Source organism: Grammomys surdaster, unplaced genomic scaffold (genome assembly GCF_004785775.1).
Source record: "Grammomys surdaster isolate TR1022 unplaced genomic scaffold, NIH_TR_1.0 135, whole genome shotgun sequence".
NCBI classification, from domain to species: Eukaryota; Metazoa; Chordata; class Mammalia; order Rodentia; family Muridae; genus Grammomys; species Grammomys surdaster.
Genome location: NW_021604593.1, coordinates 1,503,400 through 1,524,636, shown reverse-complemented (window position 1 = coordinate 1,524,636; position 21,237 = coordinate 1,503,400). Strand labels below are relative to the sequence as shown.

Genomic DNA, 21,237 nt, shown 5'->3' with positions numbered 1-21,237 from the left:
GGGTAAAGCTAATAGGAACGACTGTCTGCCTTCCTAGCTGGGGGTGACAGTGCCACCACAATATTGTTACAATGGCATAAGGTAGGCGTGCTGGCTTACTGTTCCCAATGAATATCCTGTTTCCTCACATATGCCTCCTTCCTGGTCCTTTCACAGATTGGGAGCATTTGTTCAGCGGTCCCTGCTTCTTTGAATGGTCCCTTCCCTGGATACAGCTATATACCACTTATGGCACCTGTGTGCTAGCTCCACTCAGCTCCAGCTCCTGATCCTTCAGCCTGACACTGGAGGCAGGGACACTGAAAGTAAGGTGGAGTGTGCCCTCAGTGTGAATGGTGGGTTCTGTCTGGATTGAAATGGCACCCATTGCCTACGCCCTGTAGCAGAATGAGGAGTACAGGGAGTGCAGTATATGCCCTCAGACATGGATGTCAGGGGTGATATGTTCCAATACCTCACAGCTATCACATCCTAGCAGAAAAAGATGTGTGCTCTTACTGGGTAATTTGAAGAGTGTCTTTAGAAGGACCGTGTACAAGGACATGATATAAAGAGACCAAACAGTAAGTATACCAGTGTCACACAAATACCAGTGTTAGGGGCAAGAGGAAGAGGCCATTCTAGAAACCTGGGAATAGATGTTTACTGAGAAGACAGCCTGGCAGGACAGCCCACTGTAACTGCATACAGCTACAGAACAAATGTTCCTTTTCCCTCTCTCCATCCACTAAAGCTCCATTGAACACACATGACCAGAAGCTGGAGGGTCGGAGATCTGCTGGTACCATCCACACAGGTCAACAGAGAGCAAAGAATGTCTGGAGCATCCATGGGAAATACTTGGCCTTTCTCTCAAGTTTACCAGGCATTAACACCAAACTTCTACATGCATGATCTTCACAAACCCTATGAGTGGACAGGAAGTGCATTATGACCGCCTTTCATGGTGGGATAGGCTGAGGCTCAGAGAGGTGAAATGGCTTGCCCGGGAATGTGGAACTCATCTGGAGGAGATGTGAAGTCTTCATGATGCACCCAGCCACTGAAGGAAGGCTCAGTCGGGAGGCTGAAGGATCTCCAGAGCCCAGGCAAGGCCGTCCCATGCCTCAGATGAGGTCAGTGCGGAGTGGGAGAGGCTGATCCATACCGCTGATGAGTAGCCTTGGCTCTTGAGACAGTACGGAGGAACGAGGTGCCACTGAGGTCGGAGGGGCACTCATGGTAACCTCCTCCTTTTCCTCCTGACGAATGTGCCGGAGCACCTCTTGAGACAGTGAAAAACTGTTTCCCTCTGTGGGTTCTGGAACAGGGATGGGGGGGTCAACAGGATGCAGCACCCTCAGGAGCTTCTGGGATGATCCTTTAGCCTCCTTCCCCTCTTCCCACCTACCACACAGCTCTGAGGGGATCCCAGATATGGAAATAGTTATCAAGGTCATGGAAGTCAACCCTCCTGCTTTTGAGATGATGTTCAGAAAAGGGCAAAGACCTCCCTAAGGTCACACAGCCAAGGAGCGGCAGAATCAAGACTGGCCACATTCTGGTGACAAGAAGGCATCTTCCAGTGGAGGAGAGGGCAGTGCATAACCCCTCTGACCACTTAGGAAAGTGCAGAAAAGGCTACTTCCTTGCTCTCTGGCACCTCGGTGAGATGCTAGGATTCCTGATTCCTGCCCTCCAGCTGTATCAGTTTCTTACCTTGGTAGACAATGAGGCGGCAGTTGTTTCGAGACTCAGGGACATCTGCCAGGATTTCCTCAAGTGTCCAGCAGAAGAGTTTGGCCTGCTCAAGCCGATCCTCCCGACTGAAGCCAGCTTTGCTATCCTGTGACATGGCAAACAGGGTCTGCAAGGGGGTGGCATACTCCAGGATACAGGCACCTGCCTGGTGGAGGAGAAAACAGGGTTAGACTGAGCCACAACCCTGACAGGTGAGTTGTGGACTCTGATGCCATGGGTGGAGGCCCTATTCCCTCAGTCTACAGAACGAGAGGCCTGGGATGTGATTGCCCTGCTCAGGCCTCTGGTGCCTGCTTCCTAACTGTAGCCCTGGGCTGGGCTAAATCCTTCACAGATCCTTCTCCTGTGACCCAGGAGCATGGCATTCTGACTGGAAGTGGAGTCTTGGAAGGGCTCTAGGATTTTGCTTTGCTTGGGGCTTTTCAACACCCACACCAAATTCCTCAAATGCTCTCATAGCCTTCGTGTCCCTGAGTCTCACTTTTCTCCATTGTAGAACAGGGATCACGCCTGTCTCACAGATTGGTGGTAAGGCTTAATGAAGTGGTCTTATGGTGTACATAGAATACCTTCTGCTCCATAAATGTTACTCCTCAGTGTCGTTTGGAACTGAATCTTGCCTTGTCCTGGGACCAGCTGTGCTGGGACAGGCTCAGAGACAACATGGATTCTTGTCAGCCTGTGGCTAGAGACCCAGGGTTCTTGGGAGATGGGCCTTTTCCCCAAGCCAAGCTCTGTACACTTACTGGCTGCCCATTCTCTAGAAGCTCATAGACACTGTTGGAATAAACACGATTCTTGATGCCAGCACGGTCTATGTTTGCCTGGGGCAGCATATCTCGGAACTGAATGTTGGGGTCAGCCACACTCAGATCATCAGGTACCCCACAGTCCAACGGAAAAAGAATATACAGTCTTCGGCTCCCTGCACCCGAGAGCATGTTGTCATGCAGCTGATTGAACACTCGGATCCGGGCCTGGAGTCCTGCAGTAGGGAAGCCCAAGAAATCATCTCATTTCTTTGTCTCCCACTCAATCTAGAACTGACACTGAGCTCATGAGCCTCCTCAGGGTGTGGTCACAAGAGACTTGGGTGGTCTGATGTCTCTCATTGTACAGGAAGGTGATTTTGGGGAAGCAGGGAATATTCAGGGATCTCCTCTTTCCACTCCTTATTCTGTTTTCCCGTGTGTGTGTGTGTGTGTGTGTGTGTGTGTGTGTGTGTGTGTGTGTATAGCCCTAGCTGTCCTGGAATTCCCTCTATTAGGTAAAGCAGAGCATGAACACACAGAGATCTGGCTTCCTCTGCCACCCAAGTGATGGAACCAAAGGAGTAAGCCGCCATTCCTTGCCACTGAATTTCTGTGTTGGTCCCTACCACCACTACCACAGTAGTCAGTCCTGAGAGATTGGCAGAGCCCTGGTTAGTGACATCATCATTCTCTGAGAAACAGTGTCAGACAGACATCTAGCTCTAAAGCCTTCCTGGAGTCCAAGAGATTCAGGAGAGCCACAGCCTGGGACTGAAAGTCAAGGAGCAGCCGCACGAGTTCCCCAGTGGCTCTGCCAAGTGTGCTGGCTCTGGGCAGCCCGGGTCCCAAGCCTATCTCCTCACTTACTCACGACTAGGCAGGTTGCTTCTCTCTCAAAGCCACAGTTTTCTTATCTAAAATATGAATGAGGGGGGCTAGGCAGATAGCACAGTGGGCAAGAGCATCTGCTGTTCTTCCAGAGGAACTGGGTTCAGTTCCCAGAGGCAACATTGGATGGCTCACAACCACCAGCTCCAGGGGAGCTGACATCCTCTTCTGGCTTCCATGCTCACCTGTACTCAGGCGCACATATCTACAGACAGAGAGACAGACATGCATACACATAAAGAAAAAAATAAATCTTTGGTGGCACATGCTTTTAGTCCCAGCACTTGGGAGGCAGAAACAAATGACTCTCTTGAATCTGAGGTCAGCCTGATCTACATAGAGAGTTCTAGGTTAGTTAGGGTTACATAATGAGACCCTGTCTCAAAAACGGGTAGGGGCTGGAGAGATGGCTCAGTGGTCAAGAGCACTGGCTGCTCTTCTAGAGGAGCTGGGTTCAATTTCCAACATCCATATGGTGGCCACCCATCTACAACTCTAGTTCCAAGGATTTGATGCCTTCTTCTGGCTTCCATAGTTACTAGGCACATGCAAGCTCAGATAAGCATGTAGTCAAAACACCCATATACATAAAAATAAATTTCAATAAAAGAAAAATTCAATTAAACATATAAATCTTTTTAAAATGAGATTAAAATAAAATATGAGTGATAATGATTTCATACAGTATATAAGTTTAAAAAGAAAGGGCACATTAGCAAGATCTAACATATAACAAATATTTTTCAAATCAGGTGGTGGTGGTGGTGCATGCCTTTAGTCCCACTCAGGAGGCAGAGGCAGGCAATTCTCTGTAAGTCTGAGGCCAGCATGATCTACAGAGTGAGTTCCAGGACAGCCAAGGCTACACAGAAAAAACCCTGTCTCAAAATAAATAAATAAATAAATAAATAAATAAATAAGTTTCAAAAGCACTTGTTGGGGTTGGAGAGATGGCTCAGCAGTTGAGAGCACCTGCTGCTTTTCTAGAGGACTTGGGTTCATGGTGGCTAACCATCTGTTACTCCAGTTCCAGGGGATCCAAAGCCTTTTTCTGGCCTCTGCAGGCACTAGGCACTCACATGGTACACAGACATACAGGCACGTATGCAAAACACCTATATAAGCAAATTTCTTTTTAAAAGTATTCACAAAAATCCAGATGTGGTGGCATGTTCTACAATTCCAGTCAGAAGAATCACAAATTAAAGGCCAGTCTGGTTAACATATGAGTTCCAGGTCAGCCAGGGCTACCTAGCAAGTTTCTTTTTCTTTTCTTTCTTTCTTTCTTTTTTTTTTTTTTTTTTTTTGGTTTTTCAAGACAGGGTTTCTCTGTGTAGCCCTGGCTGTCCTGGAACTCACTCTGTAGACCAAGCTAGCCTCGAACTCTCGAACTCAGAAATCCGCCTGCCTCTGCCTCCCAAGTGCTGGGATTAAAGGCGTTCGCCGCCACCACCACCTGGCACACAAGTTTCTTTTCCAAAAGACAAAAGAAAGAGAAGGGACAAGCCGGGCAGTCCCTAGCCTGGTATACAGTGTGAGTTCCAGGACAGCCAGGGCTACACAGAGAAACCCTGTCTCGAAAAACTGAAAAAAAAAAGAAAAAGAAAAGGAAAAAGAAAGAAAGAAAGAGAAGGGACAGGAATTATATGAAGAATGCAAGGACATACACCTATAACCTAGCTTTTAGAAGACCAAGGCAGGTGGAGAATTAGGATTTTGAGGGCAAGCACACAGCACACACAATTCACACAGGGGCACACTCACAGACATCAGTTACAACAACTAGACAAATCTTTAAAAAAAGAGGATAACCAGGCTGGAGAGATGGGTCAGCAAATAAAAGTACTCCAAAAGTTGACACTGTGAACTTGATTCCAGGAACCCATATGCGTAGAGTGCATCATAATTCCAGCATTCCAATTCAGAGGTCCAAGGCGATAACAGGGAATTGGCTATGCAGCCGCAGAAATAAGAAAGACCCTGCCTCAAAAAAGTGGAAGGAGAGAACTTACTCTGTGCACAGACTCACACGTATACACACACACACAATAAAAACTGAAGGGAGAGGAGACAAAGGCAAGTATTCATAGATGAATCTTGGGCGAAGAACACTAGCCATTGTCCCATCTACCCACACCATCCACCTCTTCTGTGTCATACCTGAAGGCCCAGGAGAATGCCTAGGGACTTTGAGAGGCCCAGGAGGCCAAGTATCCAGCTGAGATGCAGTTCAGTAGTATTTGAGAGGGACCAATAGAAATAAGACGACAGTAGGAACAGAGCCATACAGCTCTTACCATGGTTTTATTATAAACCAAGTGTAATAGTCCTGTCCTTGAGCTGGTAAGGCAGCTCAGGTAGCAGGGTGCTTACTAGATGTGTGTAAGGCCCCAGAGTCAGTCCTTAAGACAACAAATGAATTAATTACAAAACAACAATAATAACAAGACAAGTGTGGTGGTTCACACCTGAAATCTCAGGGCATGTGAAGTAGAGGAAAGAGGGTCAGAATTCAAGGTCATCCTCAAATAAATAGGGTGATTTAATGCACCCTGAGTTTATGAGCTCCTGTCTCAAAGATTACACTAAAATTCTATAACACCCTCTACACGGACAGGGATGCTTTAGGAATTTAATTATATGGCAGTCATGGAAATACTTCTTTTTTTTTTTTTTTTTTTTTTGGTTTTTCGAGACAGGGTTTCTCTTATAGCCCGGGCTGTCCTGGAACTCACTCTGTAGACCAGGCTGGCCCCGAACTCGGAAATCTGCCTGCCTCTGCCTCCCAAGTGCTGGGATTAAAGGCGTGCGCCACCACCGCCCGGCCCATGGAAATACTTCAAAAAGCACAGCAAAAAAAAAAAAAAGTATACCAAAAGCTGTGTGTTTTGTTGTCCACCAATGAACCTGCAGAGGTGGCCTACCTGGCAAGATCAGCCGCAGGTACCCAATGTAGTAGGACCAGGCAAGCCCGTGGGCAACATTCAAGTTCTTCTTTTCACAGACTGCAGAGACTTCCGCTGGGGCCAAGCTCTGTAGACAGCAGAAGGGCCTGAGGGGCTTTCAAGGGAGACCTCCAAAGCCCATCTCTTGCAGAAAACGTTCCCAACCAGCTGTCCGCTTGCTCTCATCACTGCTATTAAGCCCGTCATCCCAAGCCTTCATAGCTCCACACCCAGATCTCCTACCTTTAAATTAGTCTCAGCACTGAACTTGTCACATCAACACAAGCCATTGTCCCATCTACCCACACCATCCGCCTCTTCTGTGTCATACCTGAAGGCCCAGGAGTATGCTTACGGACTTTGAGAGGACCAGGAGGCCAAGTACCCAGCTGAGGTGCAGTTCAGTAGTATTTGAGGGGAAATAGTAGAAATAAGACGACAGTAGGAACAGAGCCATACAGCGGATGGGGCAGCCCAGGCAGGCGTGCACAGCCTTCCAGTAGCTTCCGTGGTACCTGCAGGGGACAGCCTAGTCTCAGATCCCAGCCCAACTCAGCTGACAATGTTCAGGGAAGGCCAAGGTTAGGAGTCAGGGGTATGATACTTGCTGGATATCCAGTCTCCATGGAGACTGCAGAGGGCTACCTGGACTGGACATGGCACAGCTCTTCAGCCAGACAGCAGAGTTCTTTCAGCAGCAGTCCAAGTTGTTGCGAGGCTAGGTAATGTACTAGGTACTGCACAGTGTGAGTCGGTGGATCCCCTGACACCCAAAGGATCATCAGGCTGGCCACCAGCAAGACCAACGCTGCTTGTTTGGAGCGGTGACCTCTGGGCCGTGGGATGGCTGGATGCAGGTTGGAGTATGGCATCTGTGGGCATCAAGAAATCCATGGCCATGCTCCTGGGTCTCTCCTGTCCTTCAGGGACTGAGGTCCTGACTAGTCATCTCCTTGGGTCTCCCATCCCAGCTAGTCTCAGGGGCTGCTCTTGGATACACCTTTCTAGGAGATGTCCTAGACACATAGCACCCTACAGCACCTGTCTAGGAGAGGTTCATAGTAAACAGCGCATACATGTGATCCCCCACTGAGCTCACTGATGTGATAAAGAAGGAAGAAACTGACAATCCAAGACCTAGACCTTAGAGTGTTCCATGCTGACCTGCCAGCCCAGGGTTTCTCCCACCATGGAGTACCAGGACAATACTGCCCGGTTTCTAAGCCTACCTTCTGCTTCCTAGATCGAGGTGTTCCTGGAACAGGAGAGACAGCGAAGAGCCGTTTTGTTTTGTAGCTACTGGCAAGTGGCCTCTCGATGGGTAGACTGAAAACGAATGTTAAAAACTGCAGCTTCCTCAGTAAAACCACAGCACTGGCCCCTTGCCAGATCACAGTTTTCAGTGCTCTGGGGAGACGCTAGTTTCCTGCCAAAGCGCCCCCACCCCACCCTGCCAGCCTGGATAAACTAGGTCTGAGTATAGGAGGGGGAAGTGAGGCATGAGATATCCCCGCCCTTTCCTAACCCCAAGCTGGGGGTGTTCAGAAAGTCACTCACCAGCAGCCCCGCCACACTCTGGATTCCTCTAAAGGTCCCAGGATGTAACACACTCCCTTGGACACCTGCCAGGACTCCACACAAGGACCAAAAGTGACAGGGCCCCACAGAATTTCCGGATGCCTCAAAATCTTCTACTATCGATCCCCGGGACATCAGACCGGGGGTAGGAGGGTGGACAGGAGAGATTGAGAGGATAAACAGAGCACACTTTACTTCCTGAAATCACAGGCTCTGAGCAAAGAATTTAATAGAAAAAGCTTGGGAGAGGAGGGGTGCTCTTTTCGGGGAAATGACCACGCCTTTAATTTAGCAAGCTCAGAATGGCTGAGTGGGAGGGTACTAGACCCAAGTAAAGGGTGGGCCAGGTGCAGATAGCCAAAGGCTTCGAATCCTGAAGCCTGTTTGCTCAGTTCAGTTCTCCCAGCGCCCCTGGTTTTTGTTTGTTTTTACAATTACAGTTGTTTATTTTTGGTTGGAGAAGGACACGGGACAATTTATGGGTCATTCTCTCCTTTCACCCTGTGGGTACCAGGGATCCAAAACAGATCCTTAGGTTTAGCCACAAGCCATATGACCAGCTCTTTATCCTTCTTTTACATGAAGATGATCTGAGCCCAGAGAGGTACAGTAACTTTACCCAAGTCACTGAGGTCACGAAGCCTGAGGAGTTGCTCAGAAGTCAGTTGACTCCATGCCTTGTTCTAGGAGCAGATGGAAGATGCCGGGGGCCATGGTTTATGTACTTTCCCTGGCACAAGGAGAAGCTGGCTGCTGCGGCCCAGGACAGGAGCACGTCATAAGAACGTGACAAGAATGTGAACCCTCCCCATATCACAAGTAGAGACAGGAAAATACCGACACTCAGAGGCTCCCCTTAACTCCCAGAAATATTCTGGCTTCTGGGAAAGTCTCTGGATTTTTAAAAATAATTTCCTTAAAACAGCAGGGAACTCCCTGCTCCCTAGACTTTCTCTTCCCCAAAGTTGCTTCACATGAAGAGTTAGCTGGGTAGATGGCAACATGAGAGAGGACGACTCCTTGCAGTAGGAATCTGGGTGGTTTTTATTCCATTTTCCCTTCATTCACTACATGGAATGAAAATCATTTGTACGATGTATATGGTAGGACAGGAGGCTGGGTAGGACACATACCTGTAATTCCAGCCCTGGGGAGGCTGAGGTAGGAGGATTGGGCTGAGCTTCAGGAAAACCTGGTCTATATAGTGAGCAATAACAAAGTATTCAGAAAGGAGGGGATGGGAAGATGGATGAGAGGTTAAGAGCCTTGGCTGCCCTTCCAGAGGATCTAAGTTAGTTTCCAAGCACCTATATGGTTGTTCACAACCATCCCTAACTCCATCTTCAGGGGCTCTGATGCTTCATCTGGTCTCTTCCAGTACCAGGCATGCAAGTGGTACAGGCAAAGCATTATATACACTAAATAAGTAAATTAATTAATTAATATGTTATTTATGAGAACATGCAAGAGAGACATCAATATTTTCCAAGGCTACTATAATTAAATGTCATAAAACAACATAAATGTATTCTCTCAGTCAGGTTGTGGTGGCTCATTCCTTTGATCCCAGCACTCAAGAGGCAGAGGCAGGTGCCTGGCCAGCCTGGTCTTAAAAAGGAGTTCCAGGACAGCCAGTGCTACACCAAGAAACCCTCTCTCAAAAAGCAAAACAAAACAAAAACAAAAAAAGCAAAACAAACAAATAAACAAACAACACAATTTTATTCTCTCTAAAGCTTGGTAGCCAGGGACCAAGGTATCTGAGGGCTCAAAAAGAGTCTCCTTGCTTCCTTCACCGCTAGCAGGCCTTGGTTGGCAGGAACTGAATGTCTATCTCCGTCCTCACCTGTGGCGCTGCTGGGCATCTGTCTTTATCTAGCATTTCTTTTTCTATGGACTCAGTTAGATGGCATTAGTGCTCCACCCAATGAGCTTACTTTGCCTCAATTACATTTAAAGACATCCAAAAAATGTCCCATGATAGGCTGCATGGTCTGAATGTGGTTTCCCTTCCAGGGATGGGTATTTAGTCCAACCATGGTTCTCAAAAACGAGGCATTTTAGGGTGGACTGGGGTTAAGGAAGGTCATCAGGGTGGAGCATCTGTTACCCAACACTGGTGGATTTATAAGAAGAAAAGAGCAGTGGAGATACACACTGATGCCTCAGCCGGCCACAGTGGTTTGCTCCTGTACTTCCAGCACTTGGAAAGTAGAAGCAGAAAGTTCAAGGTCATCCGTGGATAAATAGTGAGTTCTAGGACAGCTCAGACTGAATAAGAATCTGTCTCAGAGATCCAAAGTAAATAAATAAATGCATGTGTCTTGTCTTCGGCCACATAATGCCCTCCCTTGGTGTTTTGCCAACAAGAAAGTTAATACTGAATGAGGTCCTTTGGCCTTGCACCAGAATTACAAACTGAAATAAAGCTACTTTATTTGTAGCCTATCCAGTTTGTACTGTGCTTTTAGCAACAGAAGACAGACACAGACACAATACTGGAGGACAGGGCTTCAGCACATTGAGGATACAATCAAATCTCTGACCTGGTCAGTGAACTGAGACGTTTGAGAAGCTGACTAGAACCCTGAGGCCAGGCCTGGGAAAAACTGTGTAACAGAGCTTGCCTGAGACTGTCCTCCACATATAGACAGACCAGCTTTATAGACAGGCAAGGAGTGTATTTGTCTGCGATCAACTCTCATCAGCCAAAGAGAAGGCCAAAGGCCACAGAGGCAAGCTAGCTTCAAGTTGCTCTCTGGCATGCAGACTGTTACTCTCACGTCCTTCTTGTAGTTGCTTCTTCTGTCCAGAAACTCAGAAGTGCTAGTCTGAACAGGTTCTTATTTCTATTTCCAGGCCGGTTCTGTCTTCTCCATTGATGCTCTTGGAAGATGTCTCTTATTTATCCACTCAAAGGAAGCTTCATCCTGACAAAGCGTGAATGTGTCTGGTAGCCTCTGGCCCACACAATCTCAGCATGACGAAATCAACATTGGGGAAGTTTTACTGTCAGTGACTGCAGTGGACCTATGACTCAGTCTGACTTCTGTCTTTCTAGCAGTGTGAGCTTTGCCAGGTGTAATTATGGATTCCATGATAATAACATTTAGAAGGCTGAAGTGGAAATACAGTGACACTACTTTACAAAACACAACTAAGTAGCATAGATTATTCTTGATCTTAGCCAAAAGACCAAGAAATGAGCCACAGAATTGATGTGTGTGGTTGACTGAGTTGCCACCATTTTTCATAGCTGTTCCATCACCCCAAACAGAAACCCTGCCCCCCTTGAGCAACCGTCTCTGTCCCTTTCTCCTTACAGCTATCCTCTAACCTCTAACTTCCACCTTTTCTAGAGTTTCTTTTGAGACCATATGGAGTTTTAATTTTTTTTTTTGAGTTACCATTCAAGGTGTCAGGTTCTGTAACAGACCCCCAGACCTTAGCACAACTGACTTCATGACATAAGTACCATTTGGGCTGTAAAACTCAGAGCATAGACAGCACCACCTGCAAGATGAAAACAAAGACCCAACCCATCCATAGTCCATAGTTCTGGGAAAGTCTTGCTTTCAGGCTTCTGTAGTACCAATCCTGGCTAACTGTTCTTGATAACTGAAGGACATCAGCTAAGGATATAGTTGTGCTTGAAAGCTCTGTTTGGGGTGGTCTGTTGCTATGTGTATAAATGCTAACCTTTGTGCACAGATCCTCAACCCCAAGATCTGGTTGCCATTCAGATGAATGCGTTCTCATGTATACCAGCCTTTGCTGTATAAACCTTGCTCCCCAGTTTAAAGCTATTGGATGTTAAAAGGCTTAGAGCCTGTGAGTAGGCAGGAGAGAGAGAAAGGCGGGACCTGAGTGAGGGAGCTCCAGAGAGACCACAGAGAAGAAGGTAGAGGAAGAGAAAGCAGGAGGCTGTCATCAGAGGAGTTAGATCATGATCACGTGGCCAAGAGAAGTGCATCCAGAGGCCAGGCTGGTGAAGCAGAGGCAGCCTGAGTGAGCCTCAAACAACAACTAACAAGGGGTATATGGTTTGGATGCAGGTGAGAACAGCTTAGAACCTACCCAGTCTAAGCTTAGAGCTTGTAAATAAAATACCAGTTTCTGTGTCTGTTATACTGGCTAGCTAGATTAAGTAATTCATTTGCAAAGCTCACCCTGGGAAAAGTTTGAGGCAACACTGGGATCTGAAACATCTAGTGTAGTTGCCAGCCAGCTAAAAGAGACTTCTATTGGCTTAAACGTGTGTCTGTGTGGTCTTCTCCGGTAGATAACTCACAGCAGGTTTCACGATGCAAACAAAGTGTGTTTAGCAGAGCCTCTGCCTCCCCATCTCCCTCTCCCTCTCCTCCTGCCCCTTCCTGTAACTGCCCTGCACACTGGGCTACTTTCACTTCACACTTCACAAGACTCTTTTTGCCCTTCCCCTACTCCCTCAGCACCTCTACCCTCTCTTTGTCTCTTTGTTTTTTGTTTTTTTTTTTTTTTTTGGTTTTTCAAGACAGGGTTTCTCTGTGTAGCCCTGGCTATCCTGGAACTCACTCTGTAGACCAGGCTGGCCTCGAACTCAGAAATCCGCCTGCCTCTGCCTCCCAGGTGCTGGGATTAAAGGCGTGCGCCACCACTGCCCGGCTGTTTTTTTTTTTTTAAATAATGGTTTTACTCACATTTACATGAATTTATATAACGCATGTATACATTTCAAGCCAGGATTAGAAGTTTAAGGTCATCCTTGAACTTCTTGGCTACATGGCAAATTTCAGAAAAGCCATGGACTACAATGGGAGGCTCAGTGCTGGAGAAGGCAGAAAGAAGGCTTCGTACAGGACTTATACTAAGCCTGACAGCCTGAGTCCCGAGTTTGATCCCAGATCCTACATGTTGGAAGGAAGCACTAACCCACAAAAGTTGTTCTTTGACCTCCACATCTGTGTGCATACACACACACCCCAATAAATAAATAAGTATAATTGCTAAATTTAATTTTAAAAATCTCCAAGCAGGAAGGTGGTAGCACATGCCTTTAATCCCAGCACTAGGGAAGCAGAAACAGGCAGATCTCTGAGTTCAAGGGCAGCCTGGTCTACAGAGCAAGTTTCAGGATGGCCACAGTCATACAGAAGAAACCTTGTATAAACAAACAAACAAACAAACAAATCTCCAAGAGGTAGAAAAAAAAGCTGTGCATATATTCCAGGCGCAGACCTGTAATTCCAGGTACTTGGAAGGCTAAAGCAGGAGAATGTCAAGATCCAGGTCAGTGAGAACTACAGAGTGAGTTCAGCTTGGGCAACCTGGGGAGACTATCTGAAAATCAGAAGGAAAAAAAAAAGGGCTGGATACATAGCTCAGTGGTAGTATTGGGTAATTGCTTGAGGTTATGAGGAACTGAGTCAGGGTATACTGGGCAATAGTCCCTAGCCATAAATCATGGCTTAACCCCAGCCTGACCGCTCCACCTGCACAAACATATGCTGGGTAGCGAAAACAACCCACCCTGCTCCCAGTGAAGCCACAAAAAATAGCTGTAACTTCCTGGTAGCTCCTCATGTGTGTGCATGTGTACTTACATCGACCTCAGTCCCTCTACATGAGCTCGGTTTTCATCTCTCAGAAATGTTGAGGTGTCTCACTGTTCCAATAAAACAGACTGTTGAGATGGAGTGTCTGCTTCATTTTCTCAACAACAACAAACTTTCCATGATCTATTCACAGAGAGACCTCCAACATGCTCTCTCTCTCTCTCTCTCTCTCTCTCTCTCTCTCTCTCTCTCTTCCTCTCTCTCTCTCTCTCTGTGAGTGTGTGTATGTGTGTGTGTGTGTGTGTGTATGTGTTATATGCACATGTGAATAGGCCTGTGTATAAAGTCCAAACAAGGGCATCTGGTGTCCTCTATAATTCTCTGACTTATTCCTCCAAAGAAAGGTTTCTTCCTGAACTCACAGCTTGCAGTTTCAGCTAATCTGGCAGACAGAGAGTCCCCCAGATTCTCCTGTCCCAATCCCCCAAGCATTGGTATTACAGGCATGTAAGAGACCATGCCTAACTTGTTACATGAATGCTAATATTTCAACCCAGGTCCTTGTGGTTGTACAGCAACACTATTAACAACTGGACATCTCTCCAACTCCCTTTTAGGGTTCTGTTCTTGTTAGTATTCTGTCTAAACTCCACCTCCACAGTTATCTGGCAACACCCAGGTATGCTCCTCCCCACAGTTACCTGGCAACAGCCAGGTAGGCCTGCCCACTATAAAAGGGGCTGCTTGCCTCCTCTCTCTCTTGCTCTCCTGCTCTCTTGCCTCTAGCTTCTCTCTATCCCCTCACCCCTCTCCCCTTCCCTTCCTCCTCTCTCCACATGGTCATGGCCTCTACTCCTCCACTTCTCTCCTCTCTCTCTCCTTTTCCTCCGCCATCTTCTCCCGTTTCTCTCCCCACTTTTGCCCTCTGAATAAACCCCCTCCCCTTTGGAACCATTTGGTCTGGTGTTGTCTGTTCTAAGCTGAGTGCCAAAGTCTAACAATGGTGCCAAAACCCGGGAACGAAGCCTTTGGGAACCTCGAGACCCGTGCAGCCGCTGGCTCCAGCTGCTATGACTGCGCAGGATGGACACCATGTGGCCTGCCACAACCCCACCGCCACCGCCACCGCTGCCACTGCTACACCACACGGACTCCATCTGCTGCTACCTGCCGTCACCAGGCACATGAATGAACATCTGCCGATGCGAAGCTCACAAAACTTCTACCACGTGAGCTGTGCCACTGCGGCCCCCATGTGGTGCTCTGCCACGTGGACTGGGTAGCCAGACAGGGGACACAGACCTCACGGTTCCACCTTTCCTGATACCAGACTGCACAAACCTGCAAACACACACCGGCATATTAATTGGTAAGGAGCTTCCAATTGGCGGGAGGGACCCTGGTTGCCCAGTTAGTGCCTGATCAGCCTTCCCTGGGCTAAGGGGTTGGCTTTCCATTGCCCCAGTCCATATGACTGGCCTCTAGCTGACCTACAACTTAGGACATTGACCATTGGGTGATTTCCCTCCTAGAAAGTAGCTCCCAGCACCACCACCCCCAAGCTCTTGCAGATGCCAGAAATCCTGGTACTAGGTGGGCTACTTTCTGGCAGGCTCCAGGAGCCCCGCTGAGGCCCCTAGATATTCTCGTGATGACCTGATATCTAGGCTGCCAGCCTGATTTTTCATTGCCAGCTTTTTTTTCATGACGCCGACTGATAGGTCGGTAACAGCCACGTCACCCAATGGGTACCACATTGTCTTTGACTGTACCCACAGACACCCCACTGGGTTGTCTACTGAAAAACCACAAATCTCTAAAATTAATGCCTGATTTGAGGCCTTCCAAATTGATACACCTCTGCAATAAGGTCTGGATTCAATACCCTCTAGATAATGGACTAAAGTAGCCACTTCATGGCACGCTAGACCCAATTATTTTAAGGGGTCTTAACATACTGCCAGCAGTCTGGTAAATGGAAACAAATCCCCTATGTTCGAGCATTTATCTACCTTCATTATACTCCTTCCACGTGTTCTGCCTGTTCCCCACTCCAAGTTCTCTTAGCCACGAAACCTGCTCAACCCCACACCTCTTTCTAATTTTTCTTTTTTAATTAAACCAAAATGGGGGAATTGCTGAGACTCTAGTGGACGTCTGCAGGTTTACATCAGACCAGATAGACTTGCTTCCCCATGTGCACAACCACCCGCACAAAGGACTTGGCTACCCGAGCAGGCAAGGGAGGCGTTCCCTCTCCCTCTCTGCCTGGGACCTGTAAAGTGAGTACTAGCGGTGCCTTCCACTATTAAAAAAAACTAACATGAACACTGCTGTGATATGGGACATGCTTGCTTTTCCTTGCCAACTGCAAACTCTAGCTGCCAGAGACACCGGGCAGTGACTTCCAGCTGCTAGCAGGAAGTCCCTCCCTGCTGCCGCTGCCACCCAACCCCCCACCAGCCATATGATCCAGTTTTCTTATTCTGGTCCTAGCCAAATATTTCTTTGCTAATACAAAAGTGTGCTTTTCTCTATCTACACAACCTGCCAAAGTTACTTAAGACAGGATAGGAAAGGCTCTGTCTTAATAGATTTTTACTACTGCTATTAAATTCTATTCAGTTACAACCAATCCTTATGGCTCTCAATCTTGTCAGAAGTCTGCTAATAGTATATTTAAGTTTATGGCCGACAGAATTCCCAAAGCCTCTAACAGTTGACCCAAGATGGTTTCAGAAGACTTGGACACCAGACACCTAGAAGATACAGCCTGGATTGTATGTGATGATATAGTCACTAACAAACACAGTGGGCTAAACTGGATGCTCTGAGTCAAATGACTTAGCTAAGTCAAACCAAGATAAGTCATTTCTCATGTCACGCATATCCATTCCACAGAAAAAAGCCCTGCGTCTTCTGTGCTTGGAAGCCAAACTGACTTCACCCAAGAGACTATGGAGACCACAGGAACTGTTGGCTAGTGGACTCTGTCATTTTTTAAAATAATATATAACTGGTAGATTATTGTTTACTCTTTCTCAGGCTTCTGACTACATTGACAGCTATGCTTTCACAGATTATCTGTTACCTCATTACCTAAACTCAGTTGCCGTCAATTAAATGTTTCATATTTCCTCTTCTTGCTATGACTCTGTCCTAATATTATCTGAGTTCCTAACTGAGTGCCTAACTGATAAAACATTGCTATACGATCCAGCAAAGGTTCATCATAAAGACTGCTTGTATTAACTCATGCTGTTATCTCTTTTGTAAACTTATAAGCTACAGGAAACCACTCAGATATATCTTTCATGGACCAAATAGACGCCATCCAGATCTTGTCAAGTCCAGGCACATCCAAAACAGCTCCAGAGAAGCAACCTCCAGATGCCCCATCTCCTGTCACACACACAGCTGCTTCTACTGGACCTGTTCCTTCTGACCTATCCTCAGATGGCTCGCTCCATAGACCCTGGACAGCAGGAAACAGTTAAGTCTCTTAAGACCGGACAAACATCCCACATACCCATTCTTCTAGGTTCCCCCTAAAGACACGTCATCCCCAATGCCAGCAGGGAGTAGCCAGATATCACGACAACCCTATTCCTGCTTCGTCGTCACCTTTTTCTAATTTTTCTTTTTTAATTAAACCAAAACAGGGGAATGTTAGTATTCTGTCTAAACTCCACCTCCACAGTTATCTGGCAACAGCCAGGTACGCTCCTCCCCACAGTTACCTGGCAACAGCCAGGTAGGCCTGCCCACTATAAAAGGGGCTGCTTGCCCCCTCCTCTCTCTCTTACTCTCTTACTCTCTTGCCTCTAGCTTCCCTCTGTCCCCTCACCCCTCCCCCTTTCCTTTCCCCCTCTCTCCACGTGGTCATGGCCTGTACTCCTCCACTTCTCTCCTCTCTCTCTCTCCTTTTCCTCCACCATCTTCTCCCATTTCTCTCCCCACCTTTGCCCTCTGAATAAACCCCCTCCCCTTTGGAACTGTTTGGTCTGGTGTTGTCTGTTCTAAGCTGCGTGCCAAAATCTAACAGTTCTGTTTTGATGTGGCTTTTGTTTTTGTTTTGAGGTTTTACTGTTTAGTTCTGGCTGGCATTGAACTCACAAAGATCCCCCTGTGTCTGTTGCTGTAATGCTAGGATTCTAGCCTATTTTGTTATTTTTAGACAATTTCCCTGTAGCCCAGGCTGGACTTGAATTCGGTATATAAAGTCGGTCAATTCCTTATTCTGCTGCCTCAGCTTCCTATATTCTTGTATTACAGGTATGATCCATCAGACTAGGCTTTGCTTGTTTGTTTGTTTCTTGTTTGTGTTTTTGAGACAGGGTTTGTCTATATAGACTTCGCTGTCCTGGAACTTGCTCTGTAGACCAGGCTTGCTTGGAATTCAGAATTTCTTACCTCTCCCTCATGATTGCTGGGATTAAAGATGTGCACCATCAAGGCCAGATCAATAGAGTTTTTTTTAAGATTTATTTTTATTTTTGATTATGTGTAGATGTGTGTGGATGGATATGTGCACGTGAATGCAGGTGTCTGAGGAAGCCACAACACTGAACCATCTCTCCAGCCCATTTGTTTGGTTTTAGGCAGAGTCTCACAATGTAACCCAGGATGGCCTCAGATCTATTCTTCCAGCTTCAACCTCTTAGATGTTGAGATTACAAGTATAGCTCACCACGTCCACTGGTCATTGGCTTTTTGGATAGACTGTAAGCCATAGGAGGACAGAGCTTAACCTCGTTCAACCTCTTATGTGGCCCCAAGGCCACACAAGTAAATCCAAAGGATCCAGCCATCTCCAGAGGTTGAAAGAGTAGCTTCCCTTTTGACTATAGACGGCATATGTAAGAGAAGCTAAAGGAGTGCCAACTTTGTAAATTAGGAAGAGCTTTCTAGCTGGGCAGTGGTGACTCATGCCTTTAATCCCAGCACTTGGGAGGCAGAGGCAGGCAGATTTCTGAGTTCAAGCCCAGCCTGGTCTACAGAGTGAGTTCCAGGACAGCCTGGGCTATACAGAGAAACCCTGTCTCGAAAGAAAAAAAAAAAAAGGAAATGCTTTTCTATCTACACTGCCTTGGGTGAGAGGGTTTGCAAGAAGCCTGGTGAGCTCTGGGAGGCACAAGCTGCAGAAAGATTTCAAACTGACCTGAGGACCTGCATCCCCGAGGTCCCAGGCTAGCTGGGCTGTTAAGGAAGTCACAAGGATATCTTTGTAGTGTAGGGGTGGTTATTTTTCCACTGGAGGAACTTGCTTCAGATTCAGACTGGTGGAACAGAGCTGACCAAATTCAAATCACATTTCCCATTAGCCTACCTCTTCTCAGGCTTGGGAGATGCCATGTGACTGGCTCTAGTGACACCTGGTGGCCAGTTAAACTAAAAGTCTATTAGGTTCAGGTTTGTACCTCAGGGCCTAGTACAATGTCTGGCTTGGAAAAGACCTCTTTTGAGAGGTAATGAGAGGTAAAAGGATGACTGAGGACAGACTGTGGAGATGAAGAGAGAGATGCTGTGTCCCCGGACAATTCACCTGCTCAGGCATGTGCACATAGGGGAGCTTCTGGTGGTTCTCTAGTCCCTCTTTTGTGCCTGTCCTGTGTTCCCGGGACGCCTGTGAGGCAGGCAAAAAGCTATTTGAAGAAAGAACAAGTTAATTAAAGCTGCACCTACATCTGGGCTCCATTGTGCTCAGGAGTTATGAATAGAGCCCAGTGGGTTGCTGGGAGTGCCGGAGCAACACTCCTTTCAGAAAGAGGATTCTGGTGTGGAGTTCGTAGTAGGGTATGCACTCAGCGTGCATGGGCCCTCACCAAAGGAAGGGAGGGTGTGAGGGAGAGAGAAGGGAGGAAGAGAGGAGGAAGGATGAGGAGAGGCCACTGAAGGCAGAAACTTAACTTTCCACAGCCAGGCTGCCTCAGACCTAGGACTCCCAATCCTAGCTCCTTGGGCCATAACAGTTGACTCCCTAAGACAGAAACACAGACAAAAGGAGCACAGAGGAACAAGCAAGGGCCTTAGCCTGTCAGGTAGGTGTTACATCTTCTCTGGACTCTGAAGCCTACCAATGCCCTCTAACTAAAAACCTATTGTCTGCTCTAAACTGAGTGTGCATCCCCAACTCAAGCCATGGACATCCCTTCCCCACCCATTCTGCTTTGTGCACACTCTCCAAGGGTGTGGACGGCCTTGCCCTCTGGGAACAAGGATTTCTGGAAATGTGAAAGAAACTAAGCCAAGTGCATGGTAAACATCTAATATGGTCTATAAGCACCCAGGACTTGAAAAGCTGAGGTAAGAGAATTGTCATAAGCTCAAGGACAGCCTGGGCTATACAGTGAGTGAGCTCAAGGACAGCCTGGGCTATACAGTGAGCTCAAGGACATCCTGGGCTATACAGTGAGTGAGCTCAAGGACAGCCTGGGCTATACAGTGAGTGAGCTCAAGGACAGCCTGGGTTATACAGTGAGCTCTAGAACAGCCTGGGCTATACAGTGAACTCCTTAACAGCTTGGGCTATACAGTGAGCTCCAGAACAGCTTGGGCTATACAGTGAGCTCCAGGATGGCCTGGGCTGTGCTAGAATGAGACCCTGTCTCAAAACATTCATATGGGGGTGGGGTAGGATGGGGAGTTATTGCAGCTGGTAGAGTGCTCTCCTAGCATGCATGAAGCCCTGGGTTCCGTCATCAGGGTGCAGCAGTACAACACTGTAATACCAGAGCTTGAGAAGGAGAGATAGGAGAATCAGAAGTTCAAGATCATCCTCGGCTATATACTAAAGTCAAGGCCAGCCTGGGCTACAGGAGACCTTTCATACAAAACATGAAAACCACCACCACCACCACTGGCATTGGCTATCTATGGCCCAAATCAAATCTTGCCCACAATTCTCCAGGGGCAAGATCATTAAAGGCGGGGATGGCTTAGGACACAGCCGTAGTCTGTTATCTTCACACCGCATCTCCCAGTTTGTTTCTTTTGGCATCAGACCGGTGGGCTGGACAGAGTCTGGCTCTTACCTGCACCTGGCTTTTGGCTTTCATTCCTCCAGGCTATAGAGTGAATATTTATCTGAACTGGGCTTGGTTTTACTCTGATAGATCAAAAACCGAAGACAAGGCTCTCCTGGAGTACAAAGACTCTCTCCAGTTGCCCTGGCTGATACTTAAAACCCCTAGCACAGGAGGATAAAGCCCTGATGTCACAGAGCAGAAGAGAGCTGAGTTGTGGACCCGGGCTGTCCTAGGCATCCTTGGAAGGAAGTGTGTCCCCAAAGCAGACCTCTGTGAGGGATAGCTAAGGGACACTGTTAGAGAGTCCACTACCCCAAATCTCTGGGCTTGATGCCAGGTCCCCATATGTATTTCCCTGAGCTTAAAATATGACCAGACAATCATTCCATCCTCAACAAGTATTTATTGAATCCCTTCTCTGCAGCAGGCACCTCATTCTGTGAACAAGACCGTCCCAGTACTGCCATTAGGAGCGTACATTTCAGTTAGGCGGAAAAGAAGCTGAGAGGCAAAATTCCACCTCCTGGGCTCTAGGGGCAAGCCCAGGACTTCAAGAGAGCAGGATTTTGCTGACCTTTCAACTCAATTTAAAGGAGCAGCTGCGTCCTTCTTTGGAAAAGGAAGCCTGATAAGTCTTAGGTAGCAACCCAGAACTTGCACATTTAACAAATCCTAATAGTGATTTTGGTACAGAAGACTGTGGATTCACAGCTGAGGAAAAAATAGGATGGCCAGGCAGTGGTGGCGCACGCCTTTAATCCCAGCACTTGGG

The 21,237-nt window shown here is 47.4% G+C and overlaps 1 protein-coding gene across 1 annotated transcript; it reads right to left on the bottom strand.

Annotated features, from left to right (window-relative positions):
* Positions 1-502: 502 nt before the first annotated feature.
* On the bottom strand, positions 503-8,152 carry Tmem173 (transmembrane protein 173). Its single transcript, XM_028762792.1, has 8 exons — positions 7,883-8,152; positions 7,555-7,651; positions 6,971-7,197; positions 6,657-6,840; positions 6,305-6,413; positions 2,487-2,725; positions 1,699-1,885; positions 503-1,300 (listed from the first exon to the last, which is right to left on the bottom strand). Exons 3-8 carry the CDS (start codon positions 7,195-7,197, stop codon positions 1,107-1,109), a joined length of 1,140 nt encoding a protein of 379 aa, XP_028618625.1. The 5' UTR covers positions 7,555-7,651; positions 7,883-8,152; the 3' UTR covers positions 503-1,106.
* Positions 8,153-21,237: the final 13,085 nt, after the last annotated feature.

Bases quoted from the DNA above. Each gene is read 5' to 3' on its own strand.
- Tmem173 (XM_028762792.1), bottom strand. From the start codon at position 7,197: ATGCCATACTCCAACCTGCATCCAGCCATCCCACGGCCCAGAGGTCAC. The intron at 6,414-6,656 runs GTATGACACAGA...TGCTGTCTACAG, and splicing joins GCATACTCCTGGGCCTTCAG to AGCTTGGCCCCAGCGGAAGT. The intron at 2,726-6,304 runs GTAGGCCACCTC...TCCCTACTGCAG, and splicing joins CCTGCGGCTGATCTTGCCAG to GACTCCAGGCCCGGATCCGA.